At 55.6% G+C, this 25,599-nt stretch overlaps 1 protein-coding gene across 1 annotated transcript in view; it reads left to right on the forward strand.

The window, feature by feature from the left end:
- COTL1 (coactosin like F-actin binding protein 1) overlaps positions 1–25,599 on the forward strand; it is a 40,109-nt gene that overhangs the window by 194 nt on the left and 14,316 nt on the right. Inside the window, exons 2-3 of the mRNA XM_058279639.2 lie at positions 128–210; positions 23,089–23,246. Of these exons, the coding sequence (XP_058135622.1) occupies positions 128–210; positions 23,089–23,246 (241 nt within the window). The remainder of the gene's footprint in view (positions 1–127; positions 211–23,088; positions 23,247–25,599) is intronic.

Consider the following 25,599-nt stretch of genomic DNA (forward strand, 5'->3'; position numbering starts at 1 on the left):
CCCGCGCCCCGCGCCGCCCCGCACCGCGCGCACGGCCCGCGCGCGCCTCCTCGGCCCGCCTCCCGCACGGGCTGCTGCCGGAAGCCGCGCTGATGTGTCTGCGTGTTTTCTCTCCTCCCCACCCCAGGGTGACTTTTAAATACGACGGCGCCACCATCGTGCCCGGGGAGCAGGGAGCCGAGTACCGGGACTTCGTCGAGCAGTGCACAGGTAGGCGCGCAGCCCCGGCCCCCCGCGCGTTCGGCCCGCGCGGGCGCCCCACGCGCCGCCCCGCCCGCGGGCCGCTCTCCGGGACGTCCCGTGGCCCCTGCGGCTCCCTGGTCTCCCGGGGAAACTCGTGCAGCCGCAACCCCCGGGGTTCAGGCGCGCTCCGCCCCGGCCCCAGGCGGGCCACCAGGGGCTGCCTGTGGGCCACGGGGCCGGCCAGCAGCCTTCTGCCTCCCGCAGTCGTGGGCTGCCCATGCGCCGTCCTGTGCCCTTCCCTGAGAGCCGGTTACAAAGAGTACACACCACACGATTGCTACTGTGAAATTCTGGAAGAGGCACAGCTACTCCGGGGCGCACAACGTCAGAGGAGGGGTTACCTGCCTGCACTGAGGCCGCTGGGGGTTGGACCTGTCCCCTCGTTGGATCTGCGAGGCACGAACGTAGAAGATCAAGCTGTTTGTTTAAGATGATTGGGCCTTGGGCTTTTCCCTGCACTGGGGCGAAAGAACACGCAGCGAGTGTAAACTAAAGCCTCAAGGTGGCACAGCCTGGTGGGCAGCAGGAACCCCGGAAGCCAGGATTTGGGACAGCGTCAGCACCCTGGAGTCTCTAGTTTGGGAAGAGAAATCTACAGACAAAGGCAGCCCAGCCCAGCGTCAGGGCGTGGACGCTGAAGCCACGTGGCCTGATCCCCGGGGTCCACTTCCTAAATGTGTAGTTTTGGCCTCTGGGGACCTCTGTTTCCTCATCTGTCATCTCGCAGGGGGCTTGTGAGGATGACTGAGTGGGTGTGTGGAAAACGCCTGGAGCAGTGCCTGGCGCAGGCTGCAGGAGCTTTTCTAAAGAGAAAGTGCAGAATTAGGCCAGGGGCCCAGAAGCAGCCCCTTCCTCGCTGCTCCCTTCATCAGATGATGCTGCACGTTTGATTCAATTCCGAGAGTATCGGCCAAGCGCCTGCCCTGGGCTGGACGGTACTAAAGGTTTTTTCCAAGTTCTCCAACGAAAATTTCTCCCAGGAGCCGCCTCTAGACCTTTATTCATTGCGTTTGCAAAAGATTAGGCTTCAAATATCAGAAGTGTAAAGTCCCAACATTTAATAAGGGTGGCAGTGTGGAGAGTGGCGGCGGCAGGGTCAAACCAGGGCTCCCTCCCAGGAGCCCGTCTGTCTGTCACTCTGTCCTTGCGCCTCTGGGGTGAATGCTTTGCGAGTGGAGGAAGTGCGAACCCCCAACTTTTCCCCGATAGCTGCACAATGAGGAGACTCGGTGCAGTTTTGCTCGGCGGGCGCCAGCCTCCCCACCCCCTCTCTCCACGACCTGGGGTGGGAAGTAGCTCTGTCCTGGCGCTGGCCACCCCCAAGCCCCCTCCCCCCGCGCCCTGGGTCCCGCCTCCGAAGCTATTGTTCTCTCCGCCGAGGAGGGGAAGATGCCCGAGGAAGGCGCATCCTGTCCAAGGCGCCCCAACCTGCCCGGGCCCCCGGGCGGGGCGGCCGGCGCTGCGAGGCCTTCCGGGTGATCAGACCACTTTCCTTCCTCCCCCGGCCGCGGCGGTTTCCTGCGCAGACCCTCCCGCAGCGGGGATGGGACCTGAAAAGGCTCTCCCGGCTGCTTGCTGAGCCTCTGCGCCGCCCGGGCTCGGGCTCCATCTGCCGCGGCTGGGAGCCGGCTCTCCTCCCCGCCATCTGGTGGCGGCTCGGACGGAGGGTGACGGTGGACGCGTCTTCTCGCTCCTCTCGGGGAAAGCTTGTGCCCGCTGCGGCGTCCTCACCGCACGGTGACAGTGGAATCAGAGACTAGAAAGTCACCGCCGGGCCGTCACGACTCTTGAGGGCCCGTGTGGCAGGTACTGAGGTCGTGGAGAACTGGAGGCCCAGAGAGCTTAAGTGACCTCCCCAGATCACACAGCTGGGAAGTGGCGGGGCTGGGCCTTTAAGCCGAGCAGGCTGGCCCGGGGGTCCCTAGTCTCTTGGCAGTGGGCTGGATACTGACCTCTGACCTGGGAGGCTCTCTCAGGGGTACGGCAGGTGCTGGTGGGGTGGCGTGGGATTGTGTGCAGGTCACGCATGGCGTGTTGGCGCGCCCGTGAAGGGTGGGCTCTCGGTGGCCGTGGAGAAGCCCTCCCGCTCTGGCACTGGCCTCCTGTCTCGTGAGATGACCTGGAAAACTCCTGGCAGCGCGCAGTTTCTCCCTCCAACAGCCCTGGCCCCCCACTTTCTCCCCAGCCTTCCTTACTACCCACTTCCCTTTCCAGAAGGAATCTGCCTTCCAGCGCCCCCTTCTCACCCGGGCTCAGCCCCCCCCCCCCAGGCTTGGCTTCTTCTCTGGGTCTCTTTTCTAGAAGGTTCCTGATGGTGTCTGGGCTGCACACCCTTAGCCCCCTCTCCTCCTGCTGGCAGGCCCTCGAGCCCGGGGCCCGCTTTGCCCCTGGTGGGCCTCACCCCTGCCTCCTCCCGCACTCACCGCTCTGGCACTGCCTCCGCCGTTGCCTCTTACCCCACGGCTGGTTCACGTGTGACGGTCAGAGATTTTAGGTGCAGGTGAGAGGACCCCAGCTCAGATGGGCCTAAGGGGGAGAGTCAGCCCGGGGCTTACCTGGTGGAAAGTGCAGGGGTCTACCAGCTGCAGGTCCAGACCTCCTCTCCTGCTTCTCTTAGCTCTGCCCCCCACTTTTAGTTCCCTCCTCGGGGCAGGGGGAGAGGGGACTCCCCGAGTGGAGATGCAGGTGGCCGCCAGCAGCTCTAGCCACCTCGCCACGGGCAGAGCCTTCCTGACGGAGAAAGAGCCCTGACCCTGGGACTCTGGCTGGCCAGGCCTGGCTCATGTGCCCACCCCTGGAGCTGAGGGCACGGTCAGCCCCCCAAAACCAGGACACGGTGCGGGGGAGGGAGAGTGGGGCACACTTCTAGAAGGGGCAAACCAAAAATCCAATGTCCCTTGTCCCTCTGCTGCCTTGCTCTCTACCTCTATACTACGACAGTCGCTTAACCCCTGATGTTCTTGGCTTGTATCATTCTATACTACATCGCTGGAGTAAATTTTCCTAAAGTACTCTCTAATTAAGTCACTCCTCTGCTCATTAACCTTCTGTGACTCCCCTCTGCCCATTGATTTCGGCACAGGCAAATCTGATTGTCATTCCAGGCTGGCGCTAGAGTGTCCCCACGTGCGTGCACCTCCTGCCCAGTCACTCCCCACACCCTTCTTTGTGTACCTGCAGCCTGGTCTGAGTAATTGCCCCGGGCATCTCCCTCCCTCGAGGCCTCGAGGCCTTTGATTCCCCACCGCACACACACTCTCCTTGCCTTCCTCAGCCAGTGGAAACTCCGTGCCTGTCTGGGATTCTGCGCCCACCCAGGCTGGCGCAGTCCCTTCTTTCTTTTGAGTACCAGGATACTTTGTCCCCCTTAGGAATCCGGGACCCTCCAGGTTTCATCCCACTCACTATTGTGCAGCCTTGGGCAGATGTGCCTCCTCTTCTGTGCCGTGGTTTCCTGTGCTGTGAAATGGGGGTCCTGGCAGTGCCTACGTCTGAGGGTGGCTGGGACGGTTAACTGAGATGATAGTTCAGATGAGAGCACAGGCCCTGACGCATGTTGGCTGTCGTTACTGTTACTTTTTGTATTGATACTTTTGTAGCACTGATGACATCGGTCCCAAAGCTTTCAGTACACTGCCTACTTCTGGTCAGTGCACAGTAGGCACTTAATCCCAAGTGAGCACACAATGGGTACTCAGCCAAGGTCAGAGCTCTGGTTAGTGTGCAGTAGGCACTTGGCCCCAGATCAGCACACAGTAAGCAGTTGGTCCCAGGCCGGCACACAGTAGGCACTTACCTCTGTATTGGCACACAGTAGGTGTTCAGCTCCAGGCTAGCATGCTGTAAGCATTTGCCCCTGCACTGGCACGCAGTAGGTGTTAAGCCCCAGGTCAGCATACAGTAGGTGTTCAGTAAAGTGAGAGGCAGGATTGCACCATGGTTAAGGGTTTGGGCTCGTCAGACTGCCTGGGTTCAAATCGTCGCCAGGCCACGTGACCCGGAGCAGGAGAGCCACCCCCGGAAGGGGCTCCGCGGGGCTGCGCCTATGGGAAGGATTACGGGGGCTGATCCACGGTCCTGGGACACAGTCAGTGCTCCTCATGCTGTGACTCCAGTAGTCTTCGTGCCTGGGGGATGGAGGTGACGCCCACGGAGAGGACACAGCCGGAGAGCAGCGGGAGGGGGCCACGGGGTGTGAAGTGGTGATGGGGAGGAAGTGCCTGCTTAGCGGGGCCCACGGTCCCTGCTCCCCCAGCTGAGCCTGGCGGAGTCAGGAACCAGGGGTCAGTGGCCTGGGGCTCAGCTGGCCAAGGCAGGGGAAGGGGCCATTTGCCAGACCGACCAGACGCGCTCGCCCTCCCGCCTGCAGGAAGGGCTGACGGATCGCGCCTGCGTGCTGCGGCCTTGGCTCGGGCTGTCTGTGAAATCACACCTTGTTCATTGTAGAATAGTCAGGAACCAAGACTAAGCGAAGAGAAGGGACCAAAAACAGTTTTACCCTGGAGATTTGTTCGTTCATTCTTCGTTCGTTCGTTCGTTCATTCGTTCATTCATTCTTTCATTCATTCATGCCGTCTACCTGGTTGTCTCACCTGTGCGGGACGCTGTTCTAGGCACCGTGGGTAACTGGGGAAGCAGGAAGGCCCCTGTCCTCAGGTGGGCTCCCATTTTCATTTGGATACTTCAGCTATTTTTCTGGATGTACTTTTCTGTTACTGATCAGTATTATTTCTGGTACTGTTCTTTTTTTATTTAAAATTTTAACTACCTTTTTTTAAGTTAATAGATCACACAAAACATTACATTAAAAAACATGAGGCTCCCATATACCCCACTCCACACCCCCATCCCCACCAATTTTTTTAATTGTATTTTTTTAAAGACATAGATCACAAAAATGTTACATTCAAAAAATATAAGAAGTTCTTATATGCCCCCACCCCACTCCTCCTACATCAACAACCTCTTACATCATTGTGGCACATTCATTGCATTTGGTGACTACATTTTGGGGCACTGCTGCACCACGTGGATTAGAGTTGACGTTGTAGTTTACACTCTCCCCCAGTCCATTCAGTGGGTTATGGCAGGATTTATAATGTCCCACATCTGTCCCTGCAGTATGATTCAGGACAACTCCAAGTCCCGAAAATGCCCCCACATCGCATCTCTTCTTCCCTCTTCCTGCCCTCAGCAACTCCCGTGGCCACTTTTTCTACATCAATGCTACAATTTCTTCCATTACAAGTCACAATAGTTCCATAGTAGAATATCAGTGAGTCCACTCTAATCCATATTTTATTCCTCCAGTCCTATAGTCAGCTTTCCCCCCTCAGCTGTAACTCTTGAGCCTCTTTCATGGCTCCAACCCCCACCCCCTCCTTTTAACTTGGCTCGGGAGTGTTCTCTGCAGATGCAACAATGTTTAACCAAGCTTCTATTGATGGACCCCAGAGGACTGTGTGGCAAGCAGTTTTATTTTGGTGAGAATCCAGGCGGCTGGGGACGAATCCAGTTGCTGTTGGTGCAGATTTGAGAGGAAATAATGCTGAGCAGTTAGGAAGCCTTGGAGGTAGAGCCGGAGGCAGGTGGCGCTCTCCCCGCTGACCTTCCGCTGGACTCCGGATGCCCGCTTCCTCCTCGCTAATAAAAGCACGTCATCTGCAGCGTGTTGTGAGGCTACGCTGAGAGGACACGTGTCAAGCTTGGAGGGCAGGGCCTGGTAGAGAGTACGTGTTCAATAAATGTGGCTGTTATTAGGACATCAGTGGGCAGGTTTAAATCAGCTCGAGGTCTGGGGTGGTCACCAGAAAAGGTGCCTTCACGAGCGCAGTGTCAGCAGTGACGATTGGTTGGGAGAGTGCCCAGTGACGTTAGCCGGATGATGGGCCCGGATGCAGGTGATATTCCCATGATGCTCTCTGGTCGGCGCAGAGAGTTCGGGCCAAAGCACTGCTCAGAGAGGAAGCGGGAAGTGACGTTTTTGTCTGTCCAGTGTCTCATTCTTCAGCAAAACCTCTCCCTCCCTCTTCGTAACAATCCTGCCCAGCTAACGTAGTTTCCCAGGGGCTGAGCCTGTCCTTTCCCTCTGGGTGGGCACGTAACCCAGACCTGGCCAATTAGAACAATCCATCCCCTCTGCTACCTGATCGGTTCAGGATTGGGCCCATGCCCCAAGTCAGGTCAATCAGATTTGTCTATAGGACTTTGGGCAGAGTTCTTGGGGGAAGAGTCCTTTAATCTTTCTCTGGATTAAGCCTATAAGAATAATGAAGGGGAACAGATGTGGCTCAAGCAGTTGAGCACCTGCCTCCCACATGGGAGTTCCCAGCTTTGGATCCCGGTGCCTCCTAGGAAAACAACATGCAAGGCCGATGTGGCTCAGTGGTTGAGCACCGGCTTCTCACATACGAGGTGTCAGGTTCAATCCCCCACCCAGCCCCTGGTACCTTAAAAAAAAAAAAAGAACATTGAAGGCTTAGAGCTTGCAAGGCCGGTCTCCTGTTTGAATGTATCTAAGAACTCAGGAAGAGAGCCAAAGATGGGACAGGGAAGGAGACCAGATGACATGGTGTAAACACTTGGATCCAGCTGTACCAGAAGCTACCACCTTAGATTATTTGCTTCATGAGCCAATAAACCCATTTGTTTTTCCTTAAGCCAGATTGAGCGAGTTCTCTATCTTTTTCATTTAAAAGAATCCTGGCCACAGTACCCAAGTTAAACAGCCTGGGACAAGCTCAGAGAAGAGAATCCAGGGTGGCTGAGAAATTAAAAACATCTCATGTGTGTAATAACTGAGGAAAAATGGATGTATTTGACCTGGAGGAGGGTCTCCTTGGGAGAACATGAATGTTACCTTCAGATGTTTGAAGGGGGTGTTGTGTGGAAGGCAAGAACTTCTGTGTTCCCATTCCCACCCCACCTGAGGTGGTAAAAGAGGGGCCAAACAGTAGAAATTAGAGATACCTTTTGGGTTGACCTGATGAAGGACTGCCCTCAAGTTTGAAGGGGGAGGTATGTCAGCAGAGGCTGTCCACCGCTTGGTGTAGATGATTTAAAAAGGGATCCAAAGAGGACCTCTTTGAGGGTGCACTCTCCTCGGGTCTGTTCTGCCCTCAGGCAGTGACAAAAAGTGGGTTAGCTTAGGCCTGGGTGAAGTCCCACTTCTAGGGTGGGGTCAGCTCCACCTGGGTGACCTGGAGGGAGAATGGCTGTAGGTGGTTCCTAAGGAACACTAGGGGCGTGGTTACCACAAGAAGGGCACTGGGGTGCCACGGAGGCAGGTGCAGGAGCTGTACAACACACGTACAATTGGCAGCCTGTTTATCGTGCTGTTCTGCATTTGGATCTCCCCTCTCCCCCACTCAGCTGCACATGCCAACATGGATTTCAGAAATTTGGGTGAGAAAGGAAGGAGAGAAATTGCCCAGTGAATTATAAGGTCAAAAAGTTTTAAAAGTGCTAGGCAGTCAGACATTCAGCAAACATTTCTTTCACTCCTACTTTGTGCTAGAAATGATGTCGGGTTATTATGTTTAAAGTGGCACCCAGAAGGGCTATTGAGTTGTTACTTTTATAGTTTTCTGCACTATTCAGCCCCCCAATGCCTTCTTTTCCTGCATAGCCGGCGCTGGAGGGCCCCTGCTGCCCGTGACGCCCTCGGTGTGTGGGCTTTGTCGGTGCTCTCCTGGGCTGGGCTCTTGGTGGCACTTGTCCTTTTGTGTCTGTGGCTGTGTCTCCTGTGGTTGCTAGATAGCCTTCTTCCTCAGAAGTGGTGCATTCCTTGTTGAGAAAAGGGGGTCCAATAAATATTACCTGCGCTGAGCTGAGGTTTTGCTCCTGGGTGATGATCTTTGGGCGGGAGAGCAGGCTTTTTGACAGCACTGTGGATTTTGTAAAGGTCGCACTCACCTTCTCTCCCCGCCTCCCCCCAGCGCTCTGGCGTCCACCTACACTCTTTGCACAGGTCTCCAGTCATCTTCTGGTTGCCAGATTCAGTGGGCTGCTTCTCTGCCTTGATTCTACTTTACCTCCTTCCAGCATTTGTCAAAGGCCACCGTCTGCTCAAAAAGTAATTTCCCCTCCCTCGCTTCTGTCCCGCTGTGCTCACTGACTTCTCCTTTTATGTCTCTCTTCTCTTTTTCTCACTTCCTCCTGCTGGTTCTGCTTCTCCTTTCTGCGGGTGAGTGTGGGCGTTTCCTAAGCTCCACCCTTGATCCTCGCACCTTCTCCAGGCACTGGCTGAACACCTGTTGTGTGCCTAGCCTTTTGGCCAAGTACAGAATTGGGCCCTTTTCCTTGCATGCCAGTCAGAGTTTATTAGCAAGCTGTGCTGTGTTCTCAGAGACAAAACCCTACAGCCCTCTGGGTGTGCAGTTACACGGGGCTGAGGGTCCCTGCTGGAGGTCCTTGGAGAAGAGGAGGCACGAGGGGGTGGGGAGCAGGGCTGGAGGACTCCCGACCGTGGGGGTGGGGGAGCCTGCTGTTTGACAAGGGAGAGACAGGCGTGCTCTCCTCCGAGCCCTCTCGGGGCCCTCCCCTTCTCCTCGCTTCCTGTGCGGCCTCTCCTCCTGTTCCATGGTCTGGCAGAGCCAGCGGCTCCTGGAGGTCTTGGTCCAGTCCCGCAGGTGGCAGGGGGTGAGGTATTGGGCCGAGCTGAGCGCAGGCTGGAACATGGCTCTTCCCACGATAGTAAGTGGCACAGCAACTCCGGCAGGGAATGCGTTTTGGGTGCCCACGACGTGCCGGCACTGGTACCTCTTGTATCCATCAGAAGAGCGTCTGTGCACCCTGCTGTCTTCGCATGGTGGTCAGTGGCACTCCCTCTACTCCCAGAAGTATCCCAGTCTGGGCAACGAGTTCTGTGGTCACCCCCTTAGCCATCGTGCACCTTCCCCAGCGCAGGTTTGGATTTCAGATTCTGGAACTCGTGGTCCTCTGAGCTCACTTCCCTGTTCTGCCCTTCCTGCCTGTTAACCTTCAGCTGGTCCCTGGGGCTGTCCGAGAAATGGGGCGAGGCTGTCCACGCCCCATTCTTGGGCCTCAGAGCTGGGTGAGACTAAGTTGGGGTACAAGATGGTCACAGCTTTTGATAAAGGTGCTGAGGCTGACTTGCAGGGGAGAGATGTGGGGAGGGGAGGGCACTGCCTGGAAGCTGTGCCATCCAGGAGACCTGACCCAGGAGCAGGGACAGGCAGGGGGAGAGGAGGTGGGGCTCCAGGTGGAGGGAATTGCATGGGCCAAGCCCAGCGTTCAAGCTTCATGAGCTCTGGGGAGCAGAGGCGGCTTGGGGTGAAGGCAGGGGTGGGGGTGGCTGAAGGAGGCTGGAGAGGCCCCTCGCCTGGAATTTCCTCCCCCAGGTCACCAAGCGGGCTTTCTCTTGCTGTTCATCGCTCGCCAATCACCCCAATGAGATGCCGTGAAACTCCTGTAATTAGTAGGAGCTAGACAAGTGCTGGCCCCTTGCAGGCACTGCCCCTCTGTCAGCTACCAACAACCACATGCGATGGGCGCCCTTATGATCCCGCGCTCCTGACAGTGAAGTCGAGGCTTGGGGGGGTACCAGAAATGAGTTGGCTTGTACGATGGGAATTTCTTAGTTCACAAGCTTACGTTTCTGAGGCATCATCAGGCGATGCTTTCTTCCTGAAGACGGGCTGCTGGTGATCCTGGACTCCTCTGTCACATGGCGAGGCGCGTGGTGGCACCTGCTGGCCTCTCCCTTCCCCTCTGGGTTTCGTTGCTTTCAGCTTCTGGCTTCCGGGACTTCCCCAGTGACTGTAGGTGTCCCTCTGTCTCTCCGTATTCATCCCATTTATGATGGACTCCAGTAGGAGGATTAAGATCTACCCCGGGCCACGCCTTTTTTTTTTTTTTAAGATTTTTTTCTTTCTCCCCTGCCCCGCATTGTCTGCTCTCTGTGTCCATTCACTGTGTATTCTTCTGTGTCCGCTTGTATTCATGTCAGTGGCACTGGGAATGTGTGTCTCTTTTGTGTCATCTTGCTGTGTCAGCTCTCCATGTGTGCAATGCCATTCCTGGGCGGGCTGCACTTTTTTCACGCTGGGTGGCTCTCCTTACAGGGTGCACTCCTTGCACGTGGGGCTCCCCTACATGGGGGACACCCCTGCGTGGCACAGTACTCCTTGCGTGCATCAGCACTGCGCGTGGGCCAGCTCCTGGGTTTGAACCCTGACCTCCCATGTGGTAGGTGGACGCTCTATCCATTGAGCCATATCTGCTCCCCCCAGGCCATGCCTTTTGAACTGACCCGCAGGAGGCTTGCACTCACAGGAATGGCTTGGTGCTAAGGACATCCTTTCTTCTGGGGTCCATAAAAGCTCAAACTAGCCCAGGCGTGTTCTCCAGCCAGCTACTGCTGTGGGTGGTTGGGGACCCTTGGAAGCACTGGGGAGAGGGTGGGCCCAGGAGGTGGGGTTGGGGCAAGTACCCACTGGCTCTTGCCCCACCCCCATTGGTTGGGGGTCCCATAGACACTTTAGGGCCTCTGCACTCCAGGTCCGGCTTTGTGGGCTCGAGAGAAAGCCCGAAAGCAGGAAGACTGACACCAGATGTCTTGGTGTGCCCAGAACCAGCTCCCCCAGCAGTGGGTGAGGGAGGGTGGCACGGGGCCTGAAGTGTCTCCCCACAGCACAAAGTGCTCAAAATGACATCCATGTGTGCGCCCCAAATCTACCTACAGCCTGGCTGTCCTGCTGGAAGCTAAGCCCCGAGAGGCAGAAGCTGTCTGCTGTCCTCTCCTGGATGGCCAGCCTCTAGAAGGTGCCGGGCGTTCCCCATGGGCACGTGAGCTCGTGAAGAGCGGCAGTCACCTGGGACTCCTGGGCACTGAGCTGGCCCCAGGAAGGTGGCTCCACTTGGCTGAAATAGCAGCCCAGCGTTCTGTAGGGAGCATCTGCCCACAGGACGGCTCTGGAGGCAACCCGGTCTCTCCCTGGAGCCCCTGTGCCACTGCTTTCCCCTCCGGCTTAATTGCATGGAGTTGGCTTTTCCGATTCAGCTCAGTGACTCCGTGGGTGGCGCGTCCCAGAGGCCCGTTCCTGAAGGTAGCGGGGTGAGGGGATCATTTGTTTCTTATATTTTATTTCATCAGCGCAGGTGGAAATCAACCTGCCTTAGATCCTGGTTTTAGTTCTGTATTGAGTTTATGGTCATCTCCTATTTCCTCATTACCCTTATTACATCTTCTCTGCATCCATGTGTGCTTCCTTGGTAGTAATTATTATTAATAATAACAATAATAAAGGCCCATGTGGGCCTTTGGTGCTCCAGGCACTGTGCGAAGATCACTGGATGAGTTTCCTCTTGCTGCTGTAACAAATTACCAAAGTCTTAGTGGCTTAAAACAACACACATTTATGATTTGACAGCTCTGGAAGTCAGAATTCCAACAAGGGACCCAGGAACTTAATGCTAGTTGTCAGCAGGGCCGGTGCCTTCTGGAGGCTACCAGGAGAATCTTCCCTGGCCCTCTCAGGCTTCTAGAGCCACCCGCATTCCTCGGTTCGTGGCCCTTTGCTCCATCCTCAAAGCCAGGGCGGGGCGAGCCCTTCTGCCTCCTCGTCCCTCTGCCTCCTCGTCCCTCTGCCTCCTCGTCCCTCTGCCTCCTCGTCCCTCTGCCTCCTCGTCCCTCTGCCTCCTCGTCCCTCTGCCTCCTCGTCCCTCTGCCTCCTCGTCCCTCTGCCTCCTCGTCCCTCTGCCTCCTCGTCCCTCTGCCTCCTCGTCCCTCTGCCTCCTCGTCCCTCTGACTCTCTCTTCCTCCCCGTCTTTCAGTTATAAGGAGCCTCGGGATGCCGTGTAAGGCCCCCTGGTTAATCCAGCGTACCTCCCGTCTCCAGGTCCGTGACTTAGTCGCGTCCTGTCCCTTTTGCCACGTGGGGTCACGTGCTCACAGGTTCCAGGGACGAGGGCGTGGGCCTCTCAGTCGTGTGATCAGCTTCACCAGGGGCGGTGTGGTGTCCCCACTGCACAGGTGAGGAAGCAAGGCTCAGAGACCAGAAGCGTCTCAGGATTGCCCCGCGTGGGAGCTGGGCCCGTGCCCCCCACCAGCCCCGCTTCCTGACTCTGGCAACTTAAATTCTTGTGACTCCAGGAAGGGTTTTTATTTTTATTTTATTTATTTATTTATTTATTTTTGTAATTTTCTTTTATTGACTTTGTAATAATATTACATTAAAAATATATGTATATGAAGTCCCGTTGAACCCTACCACCCCCACAGGAAGGGTTTTTACAAAGGAAGACCCCAAGCGAGCTTTTTTCCTTGAAAGCGGGCCTAGTCCTCCGGTCAGGTGAGCCGGGGCTGGCTTGCTGGCGCCAGCGGCCTGGAGGTGGCGGTTCTGCAGCGGCGCTGGGGAGCACCGCGCCGTGACCCAAAAACCTCTGTCCTTTAGGGAAAGTCCTGACCTCACTGCTTTGGCCTGAAAGGATGGCCCTTGGAGGTCATCTGATCTGACCCACAAGTAGTAGTTTCTTCCCTTATTTGGTTATCATTACCCTGACTACAGGATGGAGAGAATTTGGTGGTTTGCAGATAAAGGAAGTGGCCATCTCAGGCCAGCCAGGGGCCCCCTCTGGCTCACGCTGGGGCTCTGGTCAAGCACCCAGGCAGTCCCATCACCCTGTGTGTCACCCAAGGCACAGGGCTTGTCCTGGTGTGGCAAAACCTGGCTGCCTGGTGGCTGGCTCTGGGAAACTAACAGGAAGGATTCTCTCCTCCTTGGTAATTTTTATCCGTGCATTCGTTCGACAAGCCTCAGTCGAGGGCCTGTGTGTGCTGCCGTGAGGCTCTGTCCTGAGCACCTGGGCAGCGGGGTGTCGCGTGCTGGGCCTGGGAGACTTATGTCCCCCGGGGTTCTCAGCGATAGGTGACAGGCTAGCAAGTCGCATCATTTCCCAACGTGATGGATGCTACAGGATATAAAACGAAGCTTAGCTCGATGACAGACTGCGGGGGATTGGCTGGGTGGGCGGGGTGCCTGTGGGGGGAGTGACACGGGTATGTGGGCGAGGGGGGTCCTGGGAGGGGGCACGTTAAAAGGGGAGACCCCCAAATCCTGTGTCTGAGAAAGGTCTGGTATCCTGGGTGTATAAAGAACTCTTACAACTCAGCAATGGAAGATACATAACCCAGTTACGAAATGGGCAAAGGGCCCGAATAGGCGTTTCTCCAAAGAAGATGCACGAACAGCCAGTGAGCAGTGTCCGCGCGTTGTCCACCCCCCCGAGGGAAGTGCCCTTCACGGCCGCGAGGGTGGCTTGGGGTGCTGGCACAGGTTGGAGCTGTGGGGGCCCCCCTAGCACTGGTGGGAAGGTAGAATGGGGGGCCCGCCAGGCGGAGGGCAGAGACGCACGGCGTCCCCCCGCTGGGTTTGCGTCTTCCTAACCCGGCCCCGGGCACGGAGCTGGTGCTGGGCGAAGGTTTCGTTGCCTTAGACGCTTGTGTCTGAAATGAGCATGTAAAGAAAAGTCAAGTTTCTTTCTGGGGTGTTCGTGTGGGTTAATCAATAACGGAGGAAATAAAAGCACCATGAGTCAGCTGTGTGGGCTGGTGGGGGGCGGGAGGCGCCAACGGCCAGGGAGGGGAGAGCCTCAACCGTGGCCCTCGACCGACCGGGGCTGGAAGGCAGTTGTCATGAGTCATGAGGTTTCGAGTTTGCTCTGCTGTTCCCTGGTGCCTTACCCGGTGATGGGAACATCAAGCACAGACGAGAGCCTGCCACGGTCCAGCGGCGTCACTAACTCCGGCCGCGTGCCCTTGGGCTGCCCTCTCCGGGCACCCTTACGGAAAGGCAAATTCGTCAAAACCAGCCCGTGTCCCTAAATCGTCCTTTCTGCCATCTGCGTGGAGTGCACGCCCCCACAGCCCCGGTTGGGGCTTGGTTTTATTGATATAAAGTGGCCCTTGCTGCTGCTTGAAATGTAGCCGAGAATCAGGCTCCGAAAGGCCGTGCAGGGATGCGGCAAAGGCGCTTCGCTCCCTCAAGACATTTGCTGGTCACTGTGCGTCGGGCACGGCTCTGGGTGCTTGGGTTACAATAGTGGACAGGAGTCCTGCCCTTCTGGGGGGTCAGGAACGAGCCTTTAAATCTGATTTTGCTCACAGTTAAAATAAGCTTAGCCGAGGCCTTTCTAGCTGGTGGCAAAAAGACTGTTAGAGGAAGGTGTTTTGAACTTGGCGACGGAAGCGATGGCTTTTCTCTTGGGATTGTCAGGATCTGCTCTTCTCATTGGTAACTTGAGCCCCCTCCATCCTTATCCCGCTAATTGGATGAACTCCAAGTCATCCCTCAAGACCAGATCATGCGGCACCTCCTCCGTGAAGCCCGTCCCGGTCACCGCCCCACGCAGAGATCACTTCCTTCCTTCCATTTCAGCATGAGGCTCTGTAATCATCCTTTGCTATTGCCTTAATTTCACTGTCTTTGCAAACTTGGCTTTTGTTCTGTTTTCCCTACTAGATCGTATATCTTTGAGGGCAGAGGGTGTATCTTAGCCAAGTTTTGGATCGTAGATGGCCAATAAGCATTTGTCAAATGACCAACCGACAGCAGTGGAGGAGCATATTATAAAAAGCAGGTGCAAGGGTGCCGAGCGGTGCACTGGGGCCGCTGAATCCTTCAGGGGCCCCGAGGGCTCCCGCTGGTTCATGGCCTGACCTCAAGCTTCCCCGAGCTGTTGTGTCCACTCTGCTCTCAGTCAGAAGGTGGAGTCGGGTCCCACACTTTGACCTCTGATGAAGGAAGTAAAAATAAGCTTACGAAAAAAAAAAGCGCCAGTGCTTTGTCCTAGCGCTCCTTAGAATTTGGGTCTCCAGATCAACCTATTCCCTGACGGTTCTACCGGAGCAATCATTTTTCCTTTCCTCTGGCTATCTTACACCCGATTTTCTTGTGTTCTTTGTCATCTAGAAAAGCTGGGTCATTCCACAGGTAATGAAGATTCAATTAGAAGGGAAGCATTTGAGAGGCCTAGTGCTTTGGGGAATGGGCAGAACAAAATATAAAATTGCATGTACTGTGTGATGGCAAATGTAGAAAGGATTTACTCTGCAGATATATATGCTTGTGGTAGAGATCACATAAATGAACAAAATCTCCATTCATCCTCTATAAGGAACAAGCCAAGATATGTAAACTGGGATTTTACTTCTGGGATAGTGGGTTTTCCTTACCTTGTTAATACTTAATATTTTCTGAAAAAAAAAAAGTTTTTAACCAATCAGAGGAAACGAAAAAGTCACTTAAAAGGAGCGTGAGTGTTTAGAGCTGTCGCCTCCAGGAGGAAGGGAGGACCCCGGCTCCTTTCGGCCTCTGCGCCCCTCCCTTCCCCCCTTTTACAAATGGGGACCTACCGCCTCTGCTTCCTCTTTGGTCCGAGGACCCTCCCCCTTCTCAAGCCCTTTCCCCGCTCGCCGCCTGGGACCCCCAGCGGCACCTGCCGGGAGCGGGCGCCCCCCGGCTCCTGCCCAGCTGTCCCCACGCTCTGGCCGCAGGATGTTCGGATTCTTTCCCATTTCCTTTCCCACCAACTCTGGGGAGCTTGCTGTAGAAACTCACAGCTCAGCATTTTCCCCCGGTGGGGGTTGTCTCTCCCTCCCCAAACCTTGTTTGCGTAACTCTAGGGCGCTCTATATAAGGTAAGGGCATCCTTGGCGCGGGCTGCAGAATCTTGTGCTCTGGGGTAATTTCCTCCCTGCCTTCCCTCCCCCCTTTCTCTTGTCTCGTTCTGAGCTGAGTGTTGGGGGGAAATGATGAAAGAATTAGTTCTCGCTCTTCTTTTTTCTGTTGACCAACAACTGGTGTTTTTTTGGGTGCCTGCTATGTGCCTGGCATTTTGATGGGTGCTGGGGCTACAAGAACTGGCCAGATGGGATGGGAGCTGAAGAGACCCAAACACCGTGCACCCTTTGGGTGGTGGGGTCCTTGTTTTTGCTTATTTGCGTTTGGAGTTCTCCTCCTAGTATGTGTTTGTGGGTAACAACAACAATTGTTCGAAGCATTTGCAAACGTGTAGGAAGTCTCATGCCGCTTGGCCGGGGGCAGACCCTCAGGTCCGCGGCTTCTGTCCTTCACCAGCCAGGACCGGCTTGGGGATCAGCCAGGACTGGCTTGGGGGTCAGCGGGGAGGAGGCCCTTGTGAGGGAGGTGGGGGCCCTCCGCTGATTCAGTGTTGGGGTCACTGGCGAGAAGACCGGATTCCAGAGAAGTCCGCCTCCCGCCCTGCTCTTCTGTATCCCCTGTCCTCCCCCTTCCTCTCTGTTGCTGTGCTTCTCCCGCATCCCGCTCCCGCAGCCTTGACTCCGCGGGTCCCCTCCGTCCCCCACCATCCCTCGCTCCCCTGCCTCCCTCTGCCGCTCCCAGCCTTTCTGCTCTTGTCCTGGGGTGCTCCTCCCTGCCTGACCCCCCCTCTTCCCAAATCCCTCGTCCCCTTTCGAGCCCTAGACGGAGCTCTCAGGAGGGGGCCTTAATGGAAGGAGACACACTGGGGACAGGAGGTGAGAGGTGGTCAAGGGAGTGGATGGGAAGATGGGAGGGAAGAGGGGACGGGAGCGGGAGGCGGGGAGAGGTGGCGTGGCTGCTGCACGGACCTTGCTGCCCACGTGTCGGCTTGACCTCGAGGGGAACTGGACGGGAACTGGGAACCGAGGTTCCCTAGATGCCCATGGGCCTACCTGGGGGTTCTAGGTGCCTGTGGGCCTGCCTGGGGTTCTAGATGTCTGGGGGTTCTAGACACCCACGGGCATGCCTGGGGGTTCTAGATGCCTGGGGGTCCTAGACATCCGTGGGCCCACCCAGGGCTACGCCGGTGGGCCTGCCTGCAGGTCTAGCCTCAGGCTCCAGGAGGGATGCTGAGCTGAGCTGAGCTGAGACTTCACCGGCAGCCCCGGGGCAGGTTCTTCTGGGTGGGGTTCAAGCTCCCGGCCGGCTGTACCAGGAAACCAAGAGTCAAGGTGAAAAGTCGAGGCTGCGGCGCCTGCCCTTGCTCTGTTACTGACCCCTGAGAGGGGCTCTCGTGGGATTTTGGGGTGTGTTCATGAACCCTTGTTAGTGATGGGCCGTGGTCAAACAGACCATCTAGAGGTAGCACAGGTAGAAAGGACTCATTGTCACCTCGTGCCATTTTTCAGTGGCTCTTTCCTAAATATCTTCCCTTCTCTTGGGGGGCCAAGGTGGGGGGTGGGGGTGGGGAGTCTCTGGGAGGACAGTCCCAGCGGTCTTTGGTGAGATGCTCAGAAACCACGCTGAGGTGCTTGTTGCAGAGGGAGACCACACAGGAAGTTTCTTTTCAGGTTAACTTCCTTAAAAGAAAAGGAAGGGGTGGGGGCCATGTCTGGGACGCCAAGAGAAGGGAGGGTTTCAAGAAAGACAGACTTGAAAGCAGGGGAAATGCCACAGAGGGCTCAAATGAGGATGAGCCAAGGGAGCAGAGGGGGCGCCAGCGACTGGGCACCCCCCGCCCACATGGCAGGCCCCAGGTTTGGTTCCTGGTGCTTCCTGAAAAAAAGAAGACCAGCACACAACAAACAGGCACAGCAAATGCAAAACAGTGAGGGGGTGGGGAGAAATAAATAGAATAAATCTTTAAAAAAAAAGAATGAGCTCAGAGTGGGGACCTTGTTTCCTGGTGCAGCTTTTCAGGTGCCCTTTTTCCCTTCTCCTGGGGGGTGGAATTTGAGTTTGACATCTTTGCATTCGGCAATCGGGAGGCCCCAGTGGACCTCTGAGGGCAGTTTCATTGGAGGGGTGGGAGTAGGAAAAGAGCAGTCTTTCTCAGCTGATCACATCTCTCTCTCTCTCTCTTTCTCTTACGTTTCTTACCGTCATATGAGGTAGGTGTTTGACCCGTTGTATATTGAAGAAACTGAGGCTTAGAGACATTCAGGAACCTGGTTTAGAGCTAGTCAGAAGGGAGGGTAGCTTTCTCACGGCTCTGAATCCTGAACTCTCGCCCTGGACACTGCCAGGCGGGGCTGAGGGCAGGTGGCGCAGGAGCAGGTGCAGGCTGAGCCGGGGGCGCAGGTGCCGTCACCTGGTGCGTGTGCTGGGTGAGCCCCCCTTTCTCCTGTGCCTGGAACTGTACCCTCAACTGCTCATCCTTGGTCTGAAAAAATGTGCCGTTGGTCCCACGGGGCACTGAGTTGGCAGGATGGGGGTGATGCAGAGCAGAGCTGTCCTCGCTTCGTGAACCTCAAGTACCCGCCCTTCTCCGGGCAGATTGCCACCTTACTGCGCGCATGCACACACACACACACACACACACACACACGCTGAGGTCTAGCTGTGCCTTTCAGTTGCATCCTCACAGCCTCCCTGTGTACGAGTGCTTTCAGCCGGGGACGGTGTGGGAGGTGACAGCCTCCACGGCTGCCAGGCGTTGGCTCCTGGCTCTGCCTGGTTTGTTCAGAAGAGGGACGGCAGCCGAGCCAGGGGCCAGTGACCAGAGCTTCCTCCTGCTTTGACCAGGCGGGGCCAGAATGGGCCGAGAACCTCCTCCAGGTGAGGGGGGGAAGAGGCTTCCAGGCTCCAGCTCCGGAAGGTGGTCCGGTGAACAGGCTTTTCACCTGCGGCTTAGCTGACCCTTCCCTGTCCTGCCAAATCGAACTGGCTCTTGGATTTTCTAAAGCACGTCCTTTAAAAAAACCTGGTTGTCAAATCGTGGTCAGATAAGCACCCAACAGCCACCCAGGAAAACCTGTTCTCCCCCACCCTGGCCCTGGCGCTGGAAGGTACAGCACCCCCAGGGCCCTGTGTCCTTGGGTGGGGCTGGAGCTTACTGATAGCACTCCCTCTGGCCCCTTCAGGTCCTGGGCTGGGAACTTGGGACCTTGGGACCAGGAGAAGGCCTGCGGCTCAGCAGGGAGCCGGGTGGCTCGAGAGGGGCTTGTGCTGCTCAAAGGGGCTTGCCGAGCTAGAGGCAGGCGGCGCATCTGGGTGGCGGCTTGAGAGGGCAGCCCTGCAAAAGGGGTCCCGTGGCCGTGGGTGGGGTGGTGGGAGAGAGAAGGGGGCTGGGAGAGGTGACCCGTCAAGAAGGCGCAGCTCTTGGCCGGGTGGGTGATCAGGTTCTCCCCCAAACGAGGCAGCCCCCCGCAGTGCCAGTGAGGCTCCTGCATGGGTGCTCCGGCCGGCGGAGAGGCGGCTCGGATCCGCGCAGGCCCGGGGCCGAGGGTCCGCGCCAGCCAACGCGGGAACCGAGTCGGAGAGGGGTTACCATGGAAACGGGCGCGGCGTGAGGTTTTGCTTGTGTTCCCTTGGCACCAGTGAATCCCGAGCCATCGTGATGGCTGCCCGCGTCGGGCAATTGACTTAAACACTTTGGAGCCTGTTGTCCTCCGCCTGGGACGGCTCTGTGCAGAGCAGAGCAGTCAGCTGCCCAGACACAGGCAGGAATGCCGGGAGGGGCTGGCCAGCTCCGGGGCCTCTCCCGTGCTCCGGTGGCTCCAGACGTGCGTGGCTGTTTGAGTCCAGCTTACTCACAAGTATGCCTCCTCGTGCCGCGAGCCACTCAAAGGCTTCGCCCTGCTCGGGGAGGTTTTACCCTTCGGGCCAGGTGTGTTTCGTAGTTTTTGCAGCTAATCCTCGTGGTTGACGGATGAGGGTGGTATAAAACAACCCACATGTCCGCCAGCTGATGAATGAATAAGCACCAATGTGGTCTAGCCGTACAATGGAGTATTATTTGGCCAGAAAAAAGAATGAAGTGTTGACATATGCTCCAAAAAGGGTGCAGCTAAGTGAGGGACGCCGCCCCAGAAGCCCACGTATGGTGTGACTCCCCTTCTAGGAAATGTCCGGAATGGGCAGAGCGGGGGACAGAAGGAGGCTCCTGCTCGCCAGGGCCTGGGGGAGGGGCAAAGGGAGTGGCTGTCGGTGGGCACGGGGTTTCCTTCTGGGGTGATGGAAATGTGCTGGAATTAGACGGTGGCGAAGGGCACTGCTATTAAAAACTGCCACGTCGCACACTTCCGAATGGTGAACTTTATGTTACGTGAATTGTGCCTCAATTAAAATAGGGAGAAGCAGAAGGCTTAGCCCATTTTACAGGAGGCAGCGGAGGCTCCGATGCTGGGTATGGAAGTCGGAGCCCCCGGGGAGGGGGGTGGAGCTGCTGTGGGAGCCACGGACCTCAGGGCTTGGGGCGCCAGCCCTCCGAGCTCTGCTGGAGCCCCCCCTCCCGAGCCCTCTTGCCTCCCCGCATCAGCCACCAAGCCCCGTCAGTTCAGCCAATGAAGTGTCTCAGCTCGTTGTCACCTGTCCCTCCCTCCCCCGTGGTGGGGTGGGGGCGGTTCCCCAGAGGAGGGGGGCTTGGCTTCCCGCTGGGCTCTGTCCTGGGGATACCGCCCCCTGCAGGCACATTCCTTTCTGGGCCTCCTGCTCTTGTGGATCAAGGGGGCATTAGGACATTGAGGATAAAGCCAAGAAGCCCCTCCACCTACCTCAGAGAATGGTGGTGAAGACCAAATTACACAACACCATATAAACTGAAAAGTGCGATCCATGCCAATGTGAATGGTGCTTATGAGCTTTTAGAACCACGTCTTGCGGCCCCACCTGACCCCGGTGTGGGGTGCACATCCCCCGTCTGCGGTCTCCCGAGAGCCACGTGTCCCTCAGCTCCCCAGTCGCAGGGTGGCTCTGGCTTAGACAGCGCGGCTCCTTGTCAGAGGCGTTGAGCTAAGGGTCAGGAAGTGACCCTTGTCGTCTCCAGGCCAGGGACTCCTTTAGACCCGAGGGTTTGTGTCTCGGAGTAAACCTGTTCTCAGTGTGGCAGTCGGTCTGGCGGCAGCAACGGGAGGCTCTTGAAGAAAGGTGTCTTGGTTTGGTTTGTTATTTTTTTTAACTCAAAGTTGGTCCCCTGGCCGCCAGCACCAGCATCCCCTGGGAGCTTGTTAGCCCTGCAGACCCCGCCCCCCTCTCCCCAGGACCTGCCGAATCAGGGTCTGCGGGCAGGCGAGATCCCCAGGGAATTCCAGAACCGCTGCGCAGCCATGTAATTGGGCACCTGAGACACCCTCAAGTGGCAGCTAGAAACCATTTGAGAAAGTTAAGAGTTTAGCAAAGTAGCTGGTACAAGGTGAATAACCCTAAACCTACAGCGTCTCTGTGTGCCAAAAAGGACCAGTTAGGAATTGTGATGAGACCTCACTTATAATGGCAATTAAAATATGAAGTGTTTAGGAATTAGCCTGAGCAAGGGTATGTGATTTCCTCAAAAGCTCGTAGGTTGGTGGAGATGCAACGGGGAGCCTGGTTCACGGGGCCTGCAGACTCCGTCTTGACCAGGGGTTCTCAGCCGGCGTGGTGCCCTTCTCCAGCGGCCACGGGGCCATGCCTGGGACTCTTCTGGTTGTCACAGCTAGGGTGGGCAGCACTGGCCTCTAATGGGTGGAGACCAGGGATGGGAGGCTTCTAAAACCCTGCAATGCCCAGGATTGCAGGGCATTGTGGGCCCACCACAAAGACTTATCTGGCCCTAAATGTCAGTGCCAAGGTTGAGAAATTCTGGCCTGTGCTAAAGACACACGTCGTCTGTAAAGCTCAAGAATGTCAAATAATATTTGTATTATGCAGAGCAGTGAAGGATGGGAGAAACCTGGCATGGTGACGTTTGGAAGAGGTATTTTAAGTGACAATAATGAAAACAGAGTGGTATTGAAACCAAACTGGTGGTATTGAAACAAAATTTAAATGAGTTCGATGGAACAAAATAGTCCCCACATTCATTTTAATGACCATGAGTAGAGATGACAAACCCAGCACCACCAATGGGAAAACATTTACGATTGTTCATTGGCTTCGTGATCTAGCCATAGGAGGCCAGTGGGCCTAACACTCCGTCATTTGCCAAATTAAGGGCCACGTGCTCATCTTGTCTTCCTCGTCCCCACCCTTCGCCTGCTTGGTCCCCATCCCTCTATGCTCTGACTTTTAACACCCCAAGTAGGTTCTCAGAGATTGAGGATAAGAAGACTGGTGAACTTCTATTCCTTAAATAAAATCCATCATTTGTGCCTCGACCATATAAAGGAGAGGAGGATCACAGGCAATGTGACCCAGGTTCAAATCCCGGCACAGCCTCCATCACCTGTGCAGCATTGGGTTAACAGCTGTGCAGTTAACCTTTGTGAACCTCCATTTTCCATCTGTAAAATGGGCACTGTTTTTAGTATCCTAAGCTGCTCAATCAGTTACCAACTGGGAATTTATTCACACATGATCGTGAGGCCAGGGAAATGTCCAAATCAAGGTGTTATCAAGATGATGCTTTTTCCCTGAAGACTGGCATTCTGGGGCAGACTGCTGATGATCTTGGCTCCTCTGTCACATGGCAAGGCATGTCTCCTTGTGGCGTCTCCTTGTCTCTTTCTACTCTTCAGGTTCTGTTTCAGCTTCTTGCTTACCATGACTTTCTCTCTCTGAATTTCATTCCATTTATAAAGGACTCCAGTAATAGGATAAGACCATCTGCATGGAGATGGCCCACACCTTAGCTGAAGTAGCCCCATTAAAAGGTCCTACTCATGGGTTCACACCCACAGAAGTGGATTGGGTTTAAGAACGTGTTTTCTCTGGAGTCCACACAGCTTCAAACCACCAGAGGCACCGAAGTCTGGGTGCACCTGCAGGGTTGAATGAGGGCCCGGCCCCGTGGGCAGTGTAGGAGACCTCCCACCCCCCACATCTCCTGCGCTTGGCATTGCTGTGATGAGCCAGGCCGTGCTGATCACCTGCAGGGTTGACATGTGGCTGCCAGGCTCGTTCTCGGGTAAATGGTTCTGGAGTGTTTTCACTGAGCACTGCGCCTTCTCGTTGCTGGCCACAGATGACGTCCGGATGTTTGCTTTCGTGCGCTTCACCACGGGGGATGCCATGAGCAAGAGGTCCAAGTTTGCCCTCATCACGTGGATCGGCGAGAACGTCAGCGGGCTGCAGAGAGCCAAAACGGGAACGGACAAGACCCTGGTGAAGGAGGTTGTACAGGTAATTCTCCTTGTGATCTTTGAGGGTCTGGGGGTTGCACCCCACCAGGTGTCACTATCCAGGCATGACCGGGCTGGGTTAGGGTCCTGGGGCTGTGGCGTAGCATCGTGACTCTACACGTGACATGTTGCATCCTCAGACCAAGATGTTAGGGTGAGTCACTGGCAGAATGTTACTAAGATTGTTGTCGTGGATGAGGGCTGGAGACAGGTAAATGACCAAAATCTGGCCATCACACCATAGAAACATGGCGCATGGGCATCCACTCTGCGTGTGGGGCAGGCAGCTCCTGGGAAGGGGGCTGGGGTTGGCCAAAATGGCGGCCACTGCTGGGACCCCTCCTGGACGACTCCCATAGGTGGCCATGAGGATCCGATGAGAGAATCCATGTGTGCTTGGTACCTGGTAGGTGCTCGATACCATTTGCTGAATGAATAAATGCCAGCCATGTCACAATCGTGGGCCAGCAGGGCCTTCATTGTTATTGTGGTGGCTATGGAATGACGGAGGCTGTATCAGTGATGACGTGGACACCAAGACTGTGGTTGGGCGCTGTCCCTGGCGGACTTACTCCTGAGTCCTTTGTAGGCTGAACGGAGAAGAAAAGGCAGGAGAAGAAAGGTGTAGCCTTGATGTTATCCCTGTTATCTCTGAGCTCGAAAATTTGAATTCCACAAAGATCCACTGGGCGAAGGGAAGGTGAGGGAGACAGCTCTTTCCTTACCAAGGGGTTCTCGATTTTGCAAAAGGATTGCTCAAAACCGGTGAACCAAGGAGTCCTGCCCTCTTTCTGTATGTTTAAACCATGGTTCACGGACTACACGTGTCCCTTCCAGAGCCTGCCTGCGACGGAGAGCCAGGGGCACCGTCACTTCCCTCAGCCCCTCCCCCCAAAGTCATATGATTGGTTTGCAATAAAATCACTGTTTAAAAATAGCAGGCTAAATGCAGCGGGGTGCTCTGGATTGGATCTTAGAACGGGAAAAACTAGTGAATTCAGACAAAGTCTGGAGTTGAGTAATAGGGAGGAACCAGTGTTGGATTCTCAATCTTAACAAATGTCCCCAGTTGTGTAAAGTGTTGCCTGAAGGGGGAACTGGGTATAGGGGTCATGGGAACTCACGATACTGTCTTTTGTAACTTTTCTGTAAATCTAAAACTATTACAAATGAAATTTTATTTTAAACAACCCACGTGTCCATCAACAGACAAATGGATAAACAAAATGCGGTTTCTCGCCATGCAGTGGACTATTATTACTCAACCAGGAAAGAGAGTGGACGAACCTTGGAAACATTATGCTGCATGAAGTGGGCCCGACACAAAAGGGCCAGTGTTGGACGATTCCACTTACATGTGAAATATTGAGAATAGACAGATTCACAGAGACAGAAAGTGGATTAGAGGCTCCTGGGGGCTGCGGGGTGGGGGGGTTGTGGGGGGTGGGATGGAAGGTTATTACTCAGTGGGGGCAGAGTTTCTGTCGGGGGTGATGGCAGTGTTTTGGTGATGGATAGTAGTGATAGAAGCACAGCTTCATCTGTAATTAATGCACTAAATCATACCCTTAAAATGGTTAAAATGGTAAGTTTTATGTTCTATGTCTGTTACCATGATTTTTTTTAAAATTATTTAAAAAAATAATAAACCTCCCACCCACCGCCCCCGTCTCGGGGCCTGCGTTTCCATCCGCCCCACTGGTTCCCCTGCCTGTGCTCGCTCTGCCTTTGTGCGTTGCTGCGGTCGCAGCCCGCAAGCCCCGCTCTTGCCCCGTTTCTTTTTAGCTTAGCATAATTTCATGAATTATGTGGCTGCCTAGTCTTGGTAATTAGCGTATTTCTGGTGACAGAGTGTCCTGGAATGTACTCAGCGTTCCCCTGCTGCTGGCCTTTCTGTTGGCTTCCAGTTTTCACTTTTATAGATAATGCTCCAAGCAGGATTTTCATACATGCAGTTCCTTCCTCCTGCTGTTGGGTGACTTCTCTAGAGCACGTTCTCAGGAAGGGCTGGCTCTGGAGTTCATAGGGCCGATGTGACGCAGAAAAGGCAGGGGAGGTCAGGTTCCTTCTAAAAGGGTTAGCACTGGGCCTGGGACCTCGGAAATGCTCTATAAATGCCCTTTATTATAACCATCCCAGTTACCACTGCTGGCTGCCCCCCCGGCACTGGCACCCTTGCTTTGGAAGGCCACCCACTGAACCCCCGGTCTCTTGTTCTCCAGGCCAGTGTGGTTTTGAACGGTTCCCCAGCCTTCAGGGGACTCAGAATGGACAATGCACAACAGCGCGTGCTGCACATCCAATGGTCTCCCCCTGAATTCCGCCCGCGCTGAACTTGGCCCCGCTGGCGAGCG

This window comes from Dasypus novemcinctus, chromosome 18 (assembly GCF_030445035.2).
Source record: "Dasypus novemcinctus isolate mDasNov1 chromosome 18, mDasNov1.1.hap2, whole genome shotgun sequence".
NCBI classification, from domain to species: domain Eukaryota; kingdom Metazoa; phylum Chordata; class Mammalia; order Cingulata; family Dasypodidae; genus Dasypus; species Dasypus novemcinctus.